Raw genomic sequence first — 19,467 nt, forward strand, 5'->3', positions numbered from 1 at the left:
CAGCCCCTTCTTCCCCCCAAAGCTTGCCGCCAATTTCACATAGCGCCAGGTGCGATGACGTCAGACGGTAGAGCACAAATCTGTACCGTGGCCAAATTTAGACCGTTTCTGCAGTCATACTGTGTATACTGCGCAGCCCTAACTCGGGGAAAATTCCAAACGGCTCATTTGGAGGATGTGTAAAGGAATGCAAGATTCTTTAATAAATATCTGCCCTAGCCTCGACGGTTTGAATTCAAATTTGAGACTTATGCAGATCCCAAATATACATAGAAAGGTGCCAAATAGGTGAGAAAATGGGGTTTTGCATATTAGGGGCCCCTTTAATTATTTTTAGTGCCATTTAATGCATTACTTTTATCAAAAAGCACTTAATTAAGTAATGCTTTTTAATGACCCGCGGAAAACTTGTCCAATAACAGCTAAAATATATAAAGATGCTCAATTTTACAAAGGCTTGCAAAATTCTCCATATGAGCCTGGAATAATGTAATGAAACTTGCAAAATCTGTCCAAAACAATTAGCGTCCAAAAGGAGGGAAAAAGCTGAGAATTTATCAATGGTTGTCGACCCACTCTGTTTCCACATTACCCATTAAAGTCAATAGACCACAGGGGTTGGCAAACTTTTTGGCTTAAGGGCCACATTGGTCCGATTAGCTGGCAGTCAACATCAACAAAACTCACCTTTGTGATTTCATTGACTTTATCGTCGCAAATGCATCTGCAGGTTATCCATACATCTCTGTGCCATGTCTGCTTTAGCACCGCCCGTAAATAGCATGATAGCGTCGATTAGCGTAGCATGTTACCATTGATTAGCTGGCAGTCACGCTGCGACCAAATATGTCTGATTAGCACATAAGTCAACATCAACAAAACTCACCTTTGTGATTTTGTTGACTTTATCGTTGCAAATGCATCTGCAAGTTATCCATACATCTCTATGCCATGTCTGTCATCGCCAGTAAAATGTGGAGACACTCTGGCACATTCAATGGGGGTCTGGCGGCAGAAACTTTCGCATCTTTGGGCCAGTGGTGCAACTTGAATCCCTCCCTGTTAGCGTTGTTACACCCTCCGACAACACACCCGTGAGGCATGATGTCTCCAAAGTTCCAAAAAATAGTCGAAAAAACGGAAAATAACAGAGCTGAGACCCGGTGTTTACAATGTGTTGAAAATGAAAATGGCGGCTGTATTACCTCGGCGACGTCACGTTCTGACGTCATCGCAAAAAGAGCGATAAACAGAAAGGCGTTTAATTCGCCAAAATTCAACCATTTAGAGTTCGGAAATCGGTTAAAAAAATATATGGTCTTTTTCTGCACCATCAAGGTATATATTGACGCTTACATAGGTCTAGTGATAATGTTCCCCTTTAAAGACTTGGTCTTTACTTGTTTGAATAAATTCATTTATTTTTTTACTTGGCTTCTTATAACTTTCAGAAAGACAATTTTTGAGAAAAAATACAACCTTAACAAATGATTTTAGGATTTTTAAACACATATACCTTTTAATCAATCAATCAATCAATCAATGTTTACTTATATAGCCCTAAATCACTAGTGTCTCAAAGGGCTGCACAGACCACCACGACATCCTCGGTAGGCCCACATAAGGGCAAGGAAAACTCACACCCAGTGGGACATCGGTGACAATAATGACCCAGTGGGACGTCGGTGACAATGATGACTATGAGAACCTTAGAGAGGAGGAAAGCAATGGAATTCCTTACTCTTCTTTCCTGACAATTTAAATCAATGTTCAAGTAATATTTTTTTTTATTATTGTAAAGAATAATAAATACGTTTTAATTTAATTCTTCATTTTAGCTTCTGTTTTTTCGACGAAGAATATTTGTGAAATATTTCTTCAAACTTATGATTAAAATTCAAAAAAATTATTCTGGCATATCTAGAAAATCTGTAGAATGAAAATTTAGATCTTATTTCAAAGCCTTATGAATGTATTTTAAAAATTTTGTTCTGGAAAATCTAGAAGAAATAATGATTTGTCTTTGTTAGAAATATAGCTTGGTCCAATTTGTTATATATTCTAACAAAGTGCAGATTGGATTTTAACCGGTTTAAAACATGTCATCAAAATTCTAAAAATAATCTTAATCAGGAAAAATTACTCATGATGTTCCATAAATAATTTTTTTAATTTTTTCAAAAAGATTCGAATTAGCTAGTTTTTCTCCTCATTTTTTTCAGTTGAATTTTGAATTTTAAAGAGTCGAAATTTAAGATAAAACATGTTTCAAAATGTAATTTGCATTTTTTTGTGTTTTATCCTCTTTTAAACCGTTCAATTAAGTGTTTTTTTCATCATTTATTCTCTACAAAAAAACCTTCTGTAAAAGGAAATAAAATGTACGACGGAATGACAGACAGAAATACCCACTTTTTTATATATATAGATTTATTTATTAAAGGTAAATTCAGCAAATTGGCTATTTCTGGCAATGTATTTAAGTGTGTGTCAAACTGGTAGCCCTTTGCATTAATCAGTACCAAAGAAGTAGCTCTTGGTTTCAAAAAGATTGGTGACCCCTGGTCTAAATGCTCTAAAGTGCTTCAGATCTGATATTTTCCTATTAGACCTGTGTTGTCCATGTTTCCTCGTGTTGTAGCGACTTCCTCATGCATTTGTCCTTTGATTTCACCTTATCAAACTGCGCATGCAAGTGACGTTGAGGCCATATGGGGGCCAGTGTGTGTTTATACTTGAGTCTGATAAGATCCCATTTTCTTGTAAACTAAACAGTTAGCTAGCAAAAATCTGATTTGATCCACTTTGGCCAGCAGTGCAGGGCTTGCCTTATATGTATCTGATTGTGGCGTGGCGCCCGGCAAAATTGAAGCAACCACACCTTAATAATTTGGATTTTTTTAACGTGGAAACAAATTAAAGCAATATATCGTATGAATGTATATATAGCCTATATTATCTATTCACTATTGACTAGTGATGCAAAATTGTGGCCAATGAAAAACCTTGGTCAACTTTAAGCAAGGCGCGCTCCAGTGTCTGCAGCCTTAGCGGTAGGACGAGGCTCTGCCCGCTCAGCGGCTGGTGGCTTGGGCGGCGGGACACGCACAGCCCTTGCCAACTTCTCTTACCCGCGGCATTGTTCTAACACGGTGGTCGGCAACCCGCGGTACTAACGCCACAAGAGGTTCTTTAGTGTCGCCCTAGTGAACTCTTGGAGCTTTTTCAAAAATGTATGGAAATGGTTGAAGGGGAAAATATTTTTTGCTTTAATATGGCTTTTGAAGGAAGAAAAACATGAGAAAAACCTTGTTAAAAGTCCCACAGGTTATATCAAACATGCTTCACTAATGAAAGTATTTGGCAAGCGCTGTTTTGGCCTAATTTTGGTGGTCCTTGAACTGACCGTAGTTATTTTTCTTTCTCCGACGCTGCCACAGAAAGACGCGTTTTATGCCACTCATTCTTTGTCTCAATTTGTCCCCCAAACTTTTAATGCTGTGCGTGAATGCACAAAGGTAAGCTTTGTTGATGTTATTGACTTGTGTGGAGTGCCAATCAGGCATATTTGTTCATGACTGCAAGCCAATCGATGCTAACATGCTATTTAGGCTAGCTGTATACACATATTATATATGTGTATATATAAGACATACACATATCTTTAATGTCCTCTGTGTTCTTTGATGTTTGCCTCTTACACACATGGAAGAGGGATGTGTACTATGGCTATGAGTTGTTTTTTTTTTTTTTTCCCTTGGCCTCAGTCTGCACCCCCACTCCAGGGCCTAGGCTAAGACCGATTTTTTAATTTTATTTTAATCTTCTATTTTTTTCTTCCCCCACCCCCCTTGTTTAACTGTATGTCATCTTTTTTGTAAGGGGCGCTGGAAGCCGGCAGACCCGTCAGCGATCCTGTTCTGTCTCCCTGTAATGTTTGTCTGATCTTGAATGGGATTGTGCTGAAAATTGTAATTTTCCTGAAGGAACTCTCCTGACGGAATAAATAAAGTACTATCTATCTATCTATCTATATTGCATCATTAAATCAGTAGGTACTGTATATTTGAGCTCATTTAATTTCCTCAACTGGTGTCCTCAGTGTATTTAATTTTTATTTGCGTGTCTCATGACATATCTGTATGTAAAATTGGCTGCATTTATGATTGTGTGCCGTTACAGACCAGAGCAAACGTTACCCAGCTTGCAAAGATTGGAATAAATCCATTAAAACCGGAACTATTCCTTTTACTTGGACACACACATCACCTTTGGCCGGTCTAAGCCAGTAATTTCCATAAGTTATCTCACCTCCTGAGAAGCCTCTGTTGTACTAATGATTTCCAAGGTTGTAAAAATGTGTAGAGTAAATATTACATTTCAACATTTCTGACAGCGAAGATTTGTTGCCTTCATTAAAACATTTATATAAGGCTTTTAATTTTTTGCGGCTCTTTTAACATTTTGGCTTGCCGACCCCTGTTCTAACATGTGGTGCCAGATATACAGCAGTGGCGATTGCTAAAGATTGCAAGGGAAGTTCAGCTTCCCACAAAATATAAAAAAAAGTGGTCAAAAATGTTCTTTAGTGTTAGCAATTCATTGTCTGGATGCGTTATTAAAATGCTTTTAACTTTTGTATACTATCACCTACTTTGGAGACAGTTGCCGCAACTTTTTTCATTGATGTTGTAGCGTCACAGTGCTATGGCCAAACTATACAATCATTGGAAAAATATTCGACTTTGCCCCGCCCACGAACGGTGAGCAAATGAATAACAGTGATCGAAAGGGGGTCACCGGGCTTTTGCATGATTATTGGATGACCTATCTGGGTTTAATTCCTTTTTGACTGACAGCAAAAAGAAAGAATCAGCATTCTTGAAATCTAAAACACTGCCAAAGCATTTTTCAACTTTCATTTCGTTGTTCCTATTAAAATAAAGATATTTATCATTTTTTTAAGAAAAGTTTTCTTTTTAAAAGCTAGCATGTTTATATCTTTTATCTGTTATTGAAGACTGTACTCATGTTTAAAGAAAAGCCGAAAAATAGCTTCCCCTATTTGAAAGACCAGCAGCTGCCAATGGTGTACAGGCTGTGTTACCATCCATCTATTTCCCACCGCTTGTTCCTGTCAGATTGTACAATAACAACTATAAAAAAAATAGAACAAAACGAGACAACATAAATACGGTATGTTAATGTTAATAATACTAATTCCGAACAACACACTTGTTTGTAAATGTATGTAAATTCTTTTTTATCATTATTATTTATGCTTCATCAGAATTATGCAAATTATATGATGATGTCATATTGACCAAGTCCATTACTGCACCCACTCTGCCACCAAATGTAAATTTCAAGCTGGGGGAAACCCTGTGCCGTGTAAACATAGTTTAATAAACACAAACCATATTGATAGACAATATTATATAAATAAATCAGGAGAAAACTAAAAAATAAAAACTATTTAAAATGACATTGAAAAGAAAAAGATCAATGAAATAAGCAAAAATTAAAATTTTGAGCGAGTTAAGTTTACAGCTAGAAAGATATGTCAACAAGTTCACACTATCGATTTCGAAGGAAATTCTGTTGTTTAAAAAATAAAACACAAACAAATCAAACATACCTGACGGACAATTCTGCTTTTGATTTCTATCTGAAGGGCTATCAACTGGGCTTCCTGAAAATTACATATGCAGAATGTCAGAGTAGTAAGAACAAGTATTAAAATAAAACAATACAATTAACAATAATATGGACCCAGTTTACAGCTGGGCTAAATTCAAGTTAGAAGGTAAAATAAGTTAATGACAACAGAAAGTGTTTTAAGTAAAACCAATGTAATAGTCAAAATGTATATATTTAATATACTGCAGGTCTCAAACATGTTATTTCACTAAGAACATGTGAACAAAAATCAAGCAAAAAATTTGATTTTCAAGGAATGATAATTGGGTCAACGGAACATGGAAAAAAAGAAAGCTGAAGCCATCGGGTGCATAATATAGAAAGAAAGTGGAAAGAAGAAAAGTACAAACGGGCTATGTCTTGACTTAATACTGTACATATCATATGAAATGGATATAATCAACAGTGTGGACTGCTGGTCTTTCATGTTGGGGAAGCTCATTTTCAGCTACTTTCTAAATACAAGTATAGTCTCCAACAGGGTTTTTGCAAGTTTTAGCAAATCTAATTTAATGCTTTTGAATGCATGTCCAAGGACTTAAGGATTATACTTATATTACCGGTTATACCGGTATATTTCAGAAAAATAACGTATTGTGTGCCGTTATAGATCACAGCAAACTAAGTTCCGAAGTTATCTCATCATCTGAGTAGCCTCTGTTTTGATAACATTTTCCAAGGTTGTAAAAATGTGTCGAATAAATATTACCTTTCAACATTTCTGTCAACTAAGATTTGCGTCAGCTTGCGACACCTAGTAATTTAGTAGGCTATTATAGACACTTACATTGTGATGCCTTCATTATAACACTTCTAAAGGGCTTTTATTTTTTTACGACTCCAGACCAATTTTTTTAGTACTTTTTGGGTTGCCGACCCTTATTCTAACATGTGGTGCCAGGTATACAGCCGTTGCGATTGTTAAAGATTGCAAGTTCAGCTTCCCCCAAAATATAAAAAAAATGGTCAAATATTTTCTTTCGTGTTTGCATTTCATTGGCTAAATATGTTAAAATGCTTAACTTTTGTTCAGAATCAGCTACTTTGGTGACAGTTGGCACAACTTTTTTTCATTGATGTTGTAGCATCCCACTGCTGCGGCCAAACTATACAATCATTGGATAAATACTTGACTTTGTCCTGCCCACGGACGGTGAGCGAATGAGTAAGAGTGATCGAAAAGTGGTCATTGGGCTTCTGCATGATGACCGGATGACCTGTTTGGGTTGAATCCCCTTTTCATTTACAGTAAAATGAACGAATCAGAAATCCAGAAATCTAAAATACTGCCAAATCATTTTACAACTTTCATTCAGTTGTTCCTGTTGATAGAGATATTTATAATTTTTTAAGTTAAGTTTTTTTTTTGTAAAGGCTAGCATGTTTATATATTGAAGACTGTACTCGTGTTTGAAGAGTAGTTAAAAAATAGTTTCCCAGCAGAAGACCAGCAGCTGCCACTGGTATACGGCCTGTTACATTGTACAATAACAATAATAAAAATAGAGCAAAGCTTGTAAATGTATGTAAATTATTTTTAGCATTAATATATAATAACAAATGGAATGCTGACGCCTCATTGACCACACCCTTAGCCATGCAGATTTAAAGCTGGGGGAAATCCTGTGCAAAAAACACAAACCATATTGATAGAGGATATTGAATGGATAAAAGAGGAGAAAACAAATACAGAAAAACAATTTAAAATGACAGTAAAAAGAAAAATGGATCAATAAATTACGCAAAAATAAAAATTTAGAGTTGGTTATGTCACAGCTATAAAGATATGTCAACATAAAAATTTAGTTCACACATTATAGACTTCAAAGGAAATTCTGGTATTTAAAGAATGACACACATAAAAATCAAAATATACCTGACAGACAATTCTGCTTTTCATCTCCAGATGGAACAGAAGTCTTCTTTTTGTCCTCTTTTTGGAATTGATATTCTGTCCTTTCATCTTCTGTCTTTTTTACAGTGACAGGAGCATCTGAATGGCTTTTAACTGCTCTTCCTGAAAATTACATACGCAGAATGTCATAGAGTGGTAAGAACATGTGTTAAGATTAAAACAATAATACAATTAACAATAATATGGAATCAGTTTACAGCTAGGCTAAATTAAATTTAGAGGTTAAAAAAAATAATTAATGACAGCAAAAATTGTTTAAAGTAAACCCAGTACTTTGTCCTGCCCACGGACGTTGAACAAATGATTGATTAAGAGTGATCGAAAAGGGGTCATTAGGCTTCTGCATGATGACCGGATGACCTGTTTGGGTTAAATCCCTTTTTTTTTTATTTGAAGCAAAATGAACTAATCAGAAATCAAAAAATATAAAACAATGCCAAAGCATTTTTGAACTTTCATTCAGTTGGTCCTGTTGATAAGGACATATACATTTTTAAGTATTTTTTTTTTGTAAAAGATAGCATGTTTATATATTGAAGACTGTACTCATGTTTGAAGAGTAGTTAAAAAATAGCTTCCCAGCAGAAGACCAGCAGCTGCCACTGGTATACGGCCTGTTACATTGTACAATAACAACAATAAAAATAGAGCAAAGCTTGTAAATGTATGTAAATTATTTTTAGCATTAATATATAATAACAAATGGAATGCTGACGCCTCATTGACCACACCCTTAGCCATGCAGATTTAAAGCTGGGGGAAATCCTGTGCAAAAAACACAAACCATATTGATAGAGGATATTGAATGGATAAAAGAGGAGAAAACAAATACAGAAAAACAATTTAAAATGACAGTAAAAAGAAAAATGGATCAATAAATTACGCAAAAATAAAAATTTTGAGTTGGTTATGTCACAGCTATAAAGATATGTCAACATAAAAATTTAGTTCACACATTATAGACTTCAAAGGAAATTCTGGTATTTAAAGAATGACACACATAAAAATCAAAATATACCTGACAGACAATTCTGCTTTTCATCTCCAGATGGAACAGAAGTCTTCTTTTTGTCCTCTTTTTGGAATTGATATTCTGTCCTTTCATCTTCTGTCTTTTTTACAGTGACAGGAGCATCTGAATGGCTTTTAACTGCTCTTCCTGAAAATTACATACGCAGAATGTCATAGAGTGGTAAGAACATGTGTTAAGATTAAAACAATAATACAATTAACAATAATATGGAATCAGTTTACAGCTAGGCTAAATTAAATTTAGAGGTTAAAAAAAAAAATTAATGACAGCAAAAATTGTTTAAAGTAAACCCAGTACTTTGTCCTGCCCACGGACGTTGAACAAATGATTGATTAAGAGTGATCGAAAAGGGGTCATTAGGCTTCTGCATGATGACCGGATGACCTGTTTGGGTTAAATCCCTTTTTTTTTTAATTTGAAGCAAAATGAACTAATCAGAAATCAAAAAATATAAAACAATGCCAAAGCATTTTTGAACTTTCATTCAGTTGGTCCTGTTGATAAGGACATATACATTTTTAAGTATTTTTTTTTGTAAAAGATAGCATGTTTATATATTTCATTTAATACTGTATTCATGTTTAAAGAGTAGCTCAAAAATAGCTTCTCAGCAGCAGACGCCACTGGTATACAGCCTGTTACATTGTACAATAAATATAATAAAAAAAGAGCAAATCAATACAACAAAAATATGTCAATATTAATTACTAACAACACACTTGTTTGTAAATGTATGTAAAATATTTTTAGCATCAATATATAATAACAAATGAAATGATGACACCTCATTGACCACCTCCGTAGCCATGCAGATTTCAAGCTGGGGGAACCCCTATGTCGTGTAAACATAGTCTAATAAACACAAACAATATTGATAGAGGATATTGAATGAATAAAAGAGGAGAAAACAAATACCGAAAAACTTTTTTGTTGACATTAAAAAGAAAAATGAATCAATAAATTAAGCAAAAATTTAAATTTAGAGCTTGTTGAGTCACAGCTATAAAGATGTCAACATGAAAATTTAATTCACACATTATCGACTTCGAAGGAAATTCTGGTATTTAAATAATGAAACACATAAAAATCAGTACATACTTGACGGACAATTCTGCTTTTTTTTTGCAGTTGGAACTGAGGTTTTCTTTTTGTCCTCCTTTTGGATTCGATATTCTGTCCTTTCATCTTTTGCCTCTTTTACAGTGACAGAAGCATCTGAAGGGCTTTTAACTGCTCTTCCTGAAAATTACATATGCAGAATGTCATAGAGTAGTAAGAACACGTGTTAAGATTAAAACAAAAATACAATTAGCAATAATGTGCACTCTGTTTACAGCTGGGCTAAACTCAACTAAGAATGTTAAAAAAAAGTTAATGACAACAGAAATTGTTTTAAGTAAAACAAATGTAATTGTGGAAAAAGGTATATTTTCAATATATTTATATTATTTCACGACAAACGTGTACACAAAAACAAGCAAAAAATAACTATTGATTCTGGTATTTCAAAGAATGAAACACATACAAGTCAAACATACCTGACTTATAATTCTTCTTTTCATTTCTATCCGAAGGGCTATTAACTGCACTTCCTGAAAATAACATATATATAATATCATAAAATAGTAAGACTATATGTATTCAAATTAAAACCATAATACAATTAACAATAATATGGACTCAGTTTACAGCTGGGCTTAATTCAATTTAGAAGGTTAAAAAAAGTTAATGACAACAGGCTGCGACCTCGCGGAGCTCCTGCTAAAGATGGAACATTTGGCAGAAATACCGGACAATTCTACAAACTTTATGGCTGGCTCACATCGTGGTCACTCCGTGATCCCGTACGACCGCCAGACACTTCTGGATGTGGACAAATCGGGCCGTTTTGGACTGATAGACGCATGCGTGCTAGACTTGCTAACTAGCATGGGAATAATTCGGCGGCTACATCCAGCGGCCTGTGAAGCAGGGGAGTATAGTAGCAGCGGGGGCCATCTACGGAGCAGACGCCAGCGGTGTGATCGGAAACGCGGATGCCGAGCGGGGCTAAAAACCAAGCAGAAGGCTAATACCCACAGAACACCACTTCCCTCCATCCTGCAGCCGGATTTAAATGGAAGATGTGAGACTAATGGTCTGGGTAAGGAGTCAGTTAAATTAGAACAAGTTAAGGAGTCAGTTAAATTAGCACAAGTTTTTTCTGCTTTGAGTGTTTCAGAGTTGGACATGTGTTCTACCTAGGTGGCTAACTATGATGCGTGCAGTTTATCAAAGCAACAAACAAACAATCGGAAAATCCCCGTTACTGAGGTGGCTAACCATGATGCGTGCAGTTTATCAAAGCAACAATCAAACAATCGGAAAATTCCCGTCGTATCAATTCCTAGATATGGTCGTAATTATACTAAATGCACTGGGCATAATAAACACAACATTATTAATATTGCTACTACGGATAATTGGATCAAAAATTCCCTAAAACAGCCCACTACCTATAATATAGGTTTTTTAAACATAAGATCATTGTCTCCCAAAACGTTGTTGGTTAATGATATTATCAGAGACAACAATCTTAACGTCATCGGTCTCAGCGAAACCTGGCTTAAACCAAACGACTTTTTTGCGCTAAATGAGGCATGTCCTCCTAACTTTACACATGCGCATATTGCCCATCCGCTTAAAAGGGGTGGGGAGGTCGCACTAATATACAACGAAAACTTTAACCTTAGTCCTAACATAAATAATAAATATAAATCGTTTGAGGTGCTTACTATGAGGTCTGTCACACCGCTGCCTCTACACCTGGCTGTTATCTACCGCCCCCCAGGGCCCTATTCGGACTTTATCAATGACTTCTCAGAGTTCGTTGCTGATCTAGTGACACACGCCGATAATATAATCATAATGGGGGACTTTAATATCCATATGAATGCCCCATCGGACCCACCTTGCGTAGCGCTCCAGACTATAATTGATAGCTGAGGTCTCACACAAATAATAAATGAACCCACGCATCGCAACGGTAATACGATAGACCTAGTGCTTGTCAGGGGTATCACAGTTTCCAAAGTTACGATACTCCCGTATACTAAAGTATTGTCCGATCATTACCTTATAAAATTCGAGGTTCAGACGCATGTTCGGCAAGCTAATAATAATAATAACTGCTATAGCAGCCGCAACATTAATGCTGCCACAACGACAACCCTTGCTGACCTACTGCCCTCGGTAATGGCACCATTCCCAAAATATGTGGGCTCTATTGATAACCTGACTAACAACTTTAACGACGCCCTGCGCGAAACCATTGATAACATAGCACCGCTAAAGTTAAAAAAAGGCTCCAGAAAAGCGCACTCCGTGGTTTACAGAAGAAACTAGAGCTCAGAAATTATTATGTAGAAAGCTGGAACGCAAATGGCGCACGGCTAAACTTGAGGTGCACCATCAAGCATGGAGTGATGGTTTAATAACTTATAAACGCATGCTTACCTTAGCTAAAGCTAAATATTACTCAAATCTCATCCACCGTAATAAAAACGATCCCAAATTTTTGTTTAGTACGGTAGCATCGCTAACCCAACAAGGGACCCCTTCCAATAGCTCCACCCACTCAGCTGATGATTTTATGCAATTCTTTAGTAAGAAAATTGAAGTCATTAGAAAGGAGATTAAAGACAATGCGTCCCAGCTACAAAAGGGTTCTATTAACACTGATACGATGGTATATACGGCGGATACTGCCCTCCAAAATAGTTTCTCTCGTTTTGAGGAAATAACATTAGAGGAATTGTTACGTGTAAATGGAATAAAACAAACAACATGTTTACTTGACCCTCTTCCTGGGAAACTGATCAAGGAGCTCTTTGTATTATTAGGTCCATCAGTGCTAAATATTATAAACTTATCACTTTCCTCGGGCACTGTTCCCCTAGCATTCAAAAAAGCGGTTATTCATCCTCTTCTTAAAAGACCTAACCTCGATCCTGACCTCATGGTAAACTACCGACCGGTGTCTCACCTTCCCTTTATTTCAAAAATCCTCGAAAAAATTGTTGCGGAGCAGTTAAATGAACACTTAGCGTCTAACAATCTATGTGAAACCTTTCAATCCGGTTTCAGGGCAAATCACTCCACGGAGACAGCCCTCGCAAAAATGACTAATGATCTATTGCTAACGATGGATTCTGATGCGTCATCTATGTTGCTGCTCCTCGATCTTAGCGCTGCTTTCGATACTGTCGATCATAATATTTTATTAGAATGTATCAAAACACGAATTGGTATGTCAGACTTAGCCCTGTCTTGGTTTAACTCTTATCTTACTGATAGGATGCAGTGCGTCTCCCATGACAATGTGACCTCGGACTACGTTAAGGTAACGTGTGGAGTTCCCCAGGGTTCGGTCCTTGGCCCTGCACTCTTCAGCATCTACATGCTGCCGCTAGGTGACATCATACGCAAATACAGTGTTAGCTTTCACTGTTATGCTGATGACACCCAACTCTACATGCCCCTAAAGCTGACCAACACGCCGGATTGTAGTCAGCTGGAGGCGTGTCTTAATGAAATTAAACAATGGATGTCCGCTAACTTTTTGCAACTCAACGCCAAAAAAACGGAAATGCTGATTATCGGTCCTGCTAGACACCGAACTCTATTTAATAATACAACTCTAACATTTGACAACCAAACAATTAAACAAGGCGACACGGTAAAGAATCTGGGTATTATCTTCGACCCAACTCTCTCCTTTGAGGCACACATTAAAAGCGTTACTAAAACGGCTTTCTTTCATCTCCGTAATATCGCTAAAATTCGCTCCATTTTGTCCACTAAAGACGCTGAGATCATTATCCATGCGTTTGTTACGTCTCGCCTCGACTACTGTAACGTATTATTTTCGGGTCTCCCCATGTCTAGCATTAAAAGATTACAGTTGGTACAAAATGCGGCTGCTAGACTTTTGACAAGAACAAGAAAGTTTGATCACATTACGCCTGTACTGGCTCACCTGCACTGGCTTCCTGTGCACTTAAGATGTGACTTTAAGGTTTTACTACTTACGTATAAAATACTACACGGTCTAGCTCCATCCTATCTTGCCGATTGTATTGTACCATATGTCCCGCCAATAAATCTGCGTTCAAAGGACTCCGGCTTATTAGTGATTCCCAAAGCCCAAAAAAAGTCTGTTGGCGATAGAGCGTTTTCCGTTCGGGCTCCAGTACTCTGGAATGCCCTCCCGGTAACAGTTCGAGATGCCACCTCAGTAGAAGCATTTACGTAAGTCTCACCTTAAAACTCATTTGTATACTCTAGCCTTTAAATAGACTCCCTTTTTAGACCAGTTGATCTGCCATTTCTTTTCTTTTTCTTCTATGTCCCACTCTCCCTTGTGGAGGGGGTCCGGTCCCCGTTACTGAGGTGGCTAACCATGTACTGCTCGCCTGTGTATCGGCTGGGGACATCTCTGCGCTGCTGATCCACCTCCGCTTGGGATGGTTTCCTGCTGGCTCCGCTGTGAACGGGACTCTCGCTGCTGTGTTGGATCCGCTTTGGACTGGACTCTCGCGACTGTGTTGGATCCATTATGGATTGAACTTTCACAGTATCATGTTGAACTTTCACAGTATCATGTTAGACCCGCTCAACATCCATTGCTGTCCTCCTCTCTAAGGTTTTCATAGTCATCATTGTCACCGACGTCCCACTGGGTCATTATTGTCACCGATGTCCCACTGGGAGTGAGTTTTCCTTGCCCTTATGTGGGCCTACCGAGGATGTCGTAGTGGTTTGTGCAGCCCTTTGAGACACTAGTGATTTAGGGCTATATAAGTAAACATTGATTGATTGATTGATTGATTGATATTGTTTAAAGTAGCGGTAAAACAAAGGTAATTGTGAAAATGTATATATTCAATATATTGCATGTTTCAAATATGTCATTTAGCTACGAACATGTAAACAAAAACAAGCAAAAAATAACTATAGACTTCGAAGGAAATTCTGGTATTTAAAGAACTAAACACATAAAAATCAAACATACCTGACGGACATTTCTGCTTATCATTTCCATCTGAAGGGCTATTAACTGCACTTCCTGAATTTGACATATGCCGAATTTCAGAGTAGTAAGAACATGTATTAAAAATTAAAACAATAATATACTTTAAAATAAAATATGGACTCAGTTTACAGTTGTGCTTGATTCAAGTTAGAAGGTAATAAAAAAGTTAATGACATTTACATTTTCAATATATTGCAGGTCTCAAACATGTTATTTCACTAAGAACATGTGAACAAAAAAATGCTAAAAGTCAGATTTTAAAAGGAAATTTTGGTATTGAAATAATGAAACACATGAAAATCAGACATACCTGATGGAAAAGTCTGCTTTTCATTTCCGTCTTTTATCTTCTTCTTTTTTTTCTTTTTATCCTCATATTCTGAATTACTTATTACAGCGTCTGATTTCCGTTTTTTAGATCTGAGGTTTTCTTGTCTGTTGTCATCTGCCTTTTTTGTCTCTGGACGATCAACACCCCCTTCATTTTTGTCAGAAAGCTGTTTTTTCTTGTTATCCTCATGTTCTGAATTACTTATTACAGGGTCTGATTTCCGTTTTTTAGATCTGAGGGTTTCTTGTCTGCTGCCATCTGCCTTTTTTGTCTCTGGACGATCAACACTCCCTTCATTTCTGTCAGAAAGCTGTTTTTTCTTGTTATCCTCATGTTCCGATTTAATCATTACAGCATCTGATTTCCGTTTTTTAGATCTGAGGGTTTCTTGTCTGCTGTCATCTGCCTTTTTTGTCTCTGGACGATCAACACTCCTTTCATTTTTGTCAGAAAGCTGCGGTGACTGGTCTGGTAAACACTTCTGCTTCTTTGTCGCCTTCTGATTCAGTTTGGCGAGTAACTTCAGGGAGCGGGCCTCCTTGGAAGTAATCCCATCCTCATCTGAAGTAATCCCGTCCTCATCATCTCCAAGATACCTATGTGAATAATGAAGAAATACTGTTAATACTTATTTTTGGGCAAGATTGAGACCAATTTCAGTGATGAATTGATTCCCGAGCGCAGCTGATCACTGCTCTCCTCACCTCCCAGGGGGTGGAACAAGGGGATGGGTCAAATGCGGAGGGTAATTTCACCACACCTAGTGTGTGTGTGACTTAGGGCTGGGCGATATATCGATACACGCGATATATCGCTGGTTTGTCTATATAAAAAATGACTATATCGTGATATTGGAGTAAACGTTCTCACACAGTTGCTTTTAGCTGCAACATCACATTACAGGCTCTTCTTGCTCTTTCCTGTCTCTCCTTCTCACAGACAAGCAGGCGCACCTTCTTACACACGCCACATACTGTCACGTCATACGTCACATACATATACGCCCTCGCGGAGCAGAGAGGTAGCAACCTGTGTAACGTTAGCTGTGATGCTAGCGGAGCCGTGCGAGTGGTAATATGAGAAAAAGATGGTGCGAATCTGGTAACAAATGAAGGAAGAATTAATTCCGGAGAAAAACAGCAGAAAGGTCCATCATCTGGAGGTGGTTTGGCTTCAAGTGGGAATATGTCGAACAGACAACCGTCATTTGTTAAGTGTGGGGCAAAAGTGTGTCTACAAAAAGTAGCATTACTGTTAATTAGGGTAGGGGTGTGACGGTACGTGTATTTGTAATGAACCGTTTCGGTACGGGGGTTTCGGTTCGGTTCAGAGGTGTACCGAACGTCACGGAGATATTAAGTAGCGCACCGCATGTTGTGTAAACAATGCACACCGAGGCATCATGAATTGATTTACGTGTACCCCGACTTAAACAAGTTGAAAAACTTATTTGGGTGTTACCATTTAGTGGTCAATTGTACGGAATATGTACTGTACTGTGCAATCTACTAATAAAAGTTTCAATCAATCAATAAAAACAACAACACACGGCATGCTAGCAACGACTGGGCTATCTATGATAGACTGATCACACCTCCTCTTTTCACCGGATATGTCCTATTTGCGGAGTTGTCCAGGTGGAGTTTCTTTAATGCCTCAAATGTCTAGCATTTTAAGTTAAGGGTTGTGTGTATTTTCAATGTACGTTCAGGGTTAAGAAGGGGCTAAAAACAAAAAAAAAGTGGTGCACGGCAGCAGCATTCGTGAGGGCGGGGCAGAGACAGAGAGAGCGAGAGAGTTATGATAAACGTGCATACGTCGCCAGGCTCTGCTTTTTAACCATAGATTTATCAGATTTTATTTTTTATTATCTATAGCAGGGGTGTCAAAAGTGTGCCCCGGAGGCCTTTTGCGGCCCACAGCTAATGTTTAAATGCCCACGGCACATTCTAAAAATACTATTAAAAAAAACAAAAACATAAACAAAAGTGAAATAAAAAAGCTTAAAGGCTAAATGTAATTTTGAAAAAGTTGCAACGTTGACTAATAAAACCAAGCTGTTTTTTTTTCTTTCAAACTGTCATTGCTCAAAACATAATATTGAATCAAAATAAATGTTATTATGAATCATTGACCTATCCAAGTTTCCGATTACTTCACATCAAATATTCCACTAAGAAAAAATATTTTTGGTGGAAGATTTAGCAAAATTGTTAAATAATCAAAAAATGTATATTTTGTTGTTTTCTTACTGTACCAAAAATTCACCGAACCGTGACCTCTGAACCGAGGTACGTACCGAACCGAAATTTTTGTGTACCGTTACACCCCTACTGTTAATATGTAGCATAATTTGAAAAGTCACCTGCTTGAGAATGAAGAGGGCTTATTCCGCATGTCAACATCTCCATTCGGTGCCACACGCCCACACCATCAAAATGCCGAGGCAACATTTTCAGATCAACACCGTATTTAAAAAACAGTCACCAACAAAAGGAGATAATGTCCGCAAGAGCCTACGGCATAATAGGAAATCAAATCACTATTTAATTTCCTATTCTGCAGATCATTTTTATTTGACTTTTATTGAAATATCTTGTGTGACACCATGCACAGAAGTGCACTTTATTTGTAACTATTGTAGTGGCGTTCTGTACAAAAAGTGCACTTTAATTTAGTGTTGTTTTGATATGTCATCTTAGTGACATTATGCACAAAAGTGCACTCATAGCTTGTTTTAAAATGTCTCTGACAATCTTGCACTTTCTGTTTTGGAAATGACATGAATGTTTGTGCCACTGCTTAATAACTCTTTAATAAATACACTTTTGGTCAATTGACTTGGTTGTAATTTCCTTCTCTGCATGAAAGTTTAAAATGAGTATATATTAATGCAGTATGAAGAAGAATGTTTTAATGTAGACACATAGAATCATCATACTGCTGTGATTATTTGTATCAAGTGTTCATTCAAGGCTAAGGCAAAATATAGAGATATATATATTGTATCGCGATAGGGCCCCAAAATATCGAGATATAAAAACAGGCCATATCGCCCAGCCCTGATGTGACTACTTAAATTTTAAATGAGACTAATTCAGCAAGTTGGTAAATGACCATATAAAGACCAAGACAAAAGAAACACACATGCATTATACTCTGACATTCCACAGTCAATGTTACAGTTGGTTAGGTCAATGGTTCTCAAATGGGGGTAAGAGTACCCCTGGGGGTACTTGAAGGTATGCCAAGGGGTATGTGAGATTTTTTTTTTTTAATATTTTAAAAATAGCAACAGTTCAATAATCCTTTATAAATACATTTATTGAATAATGAACAAAATATGAATGCGAGTTCATAAACTGTGAAAAGAAATGCAACAATGCAATATTCAGTGTTGACAGCTAGATTTTTTGTGGACATGTTCCATAAATATTGATGTTAAAAATTTATTTTTTTGTGAAGAAATGTTTAGAATTAAGTTGATGAATCCAGATGGATCTCTATTACAATCCCCAAAGAGAGCACTTTAAGTTGATGATTACTTCTGTGTAGAAATCTATATTTATAATTGAATCACTTGTTTATTTTTCAACAAGTTTTTAGTTATTTTTATATCTTTTTTTCCAAATAGTTCAAGAAACTGATGACATAGTGCTGTATTTTGGGGTTGTATAGCTCGGTCGGTAAAGTGGCCGTGCCAGCAACGTGAGGGTTCCAGGTTCGATCCCCGCTTGCGCAATCCTAGTCACCGCCGTTGTGTCCTTGGGCAAGACACTTTACCCACCTGCTCCCAGTGTCACCCACACAGGTTTAAATGTAACTTAGATATTGGGTTTCACAATGTAAAGCGCTTTGAGTCACTAGAGAAAAAGCGCTATATAAATATAATTCACTTACTTTACTTCTTTATCTCTTTTTTTCAAACAAAAATGCTTTGCTCTGATTAGGGGGTACTTGAATTAAAAAAATGTTCACAGGGGGCACATCACTGAAAAAAGGTTGAGAACCACTGGGTTAGGTAAAAGGCAATTAAACCTAACAAAGCATCAGCTTGTTTTGAAACAAAACCGTAAAGAAATGTTAAAGTTGCCTGTAACTATTGGCATAACGTCGACGGGGTGTTATATTAATACTTCTGGCGCTACCTACATAAACCTTACATTCAATTGATGTTTGTTTAAAACCGAACAAGAAAACTACGAACGTTTCAGAGCAAACAGCAACAATAGGTCTTGTAGTCAGTCCTACCTTTTTATCTGAAACAACGCCATTTCCCCCAATACAAATAAAACGTGAAATGCGTCAGTTATTCACTCATAATCCACTATTAGACAAACATTTCACTACACGCGTGTTTCAAGCACATTCCGTAACGCAGTTTGATGACGTCATGGGCTTCTTCTTCGCTGTGC

The 19,467-nt window shown here is 37.1% G+C and overlaps 1 protein-coding gene across 8 annotated transcripts in view; it reads right to left on the bottom strand.

Moving 5' to 3' along the window:
- ddx51 (DEAD (Asp-Glu-Ala-Asp) box polypeptide 51) overlaps positions 1 to 19,467 on the bottom strand; it is a 46,208-nt gene extending 26,741 nt beyond the window's left edge. For 2 of the 8 annotated variants that reach the window (XM_061911139.1, XM_061911133.1), the window contains exons 1-8: positions 19,304 to 19,467; positions 15,032 to 15,648; positions 14,701 to 14,754; positions 10,187 to 10,240; positions 9,747 to 9,887; positions 8,634 to 8,774; positions 7,577 to 7,717; positions 5,639 to 5,692 (exon numbers count right to left, since the gene is read on the bottom strand). In XM_061911139.1, the coding sequence (XP_061767123.1) occupies positions 5,639 to 5,692; positions 7,577 to 7,717; positions 8,634 to 8,774; positions 9,747 to 9,887; positions 10,187 to 10,240; positions 14,701 to 14,754; positions 15,032 to 15,648; positions 19,304 to 19,326 (1,225 nt within the window). In that variant the 5' untranslated portion in view covers positions 19,327 to 19,467. The remainder of the gene's footprint in view (positions 1 to 5,638; positions 5,693 to 7,576; positions 7,718 to 8,633; positions 8,775 to 9,746; positions 9,888 to 10,186; positions 10,241 to 14,700; positions 14,755 to 15,031; positions 15,649 to 19,303) is intronic. The other 6 variants (XM_061911134.1, XM_061911137.1, XM_061911138.1 and 3 more) reach the window with 6 other exon arrangements.

This window comes from Nerophis ophidion, linkage group LG09 (assembly GCF_033978795.1).
Source record: "Nerophis ophidion isolate RoL-2023_Sa linkage group LG09, RoL_Noph_v1.0, whole genome shotgun sequence".
Lineage (NCBI taxonomy): Eukaryota > Metazoa > Chordata > Actinopteri > Syngnathiformes > Syngnathidae > Nerophis > Nerophis ophidion.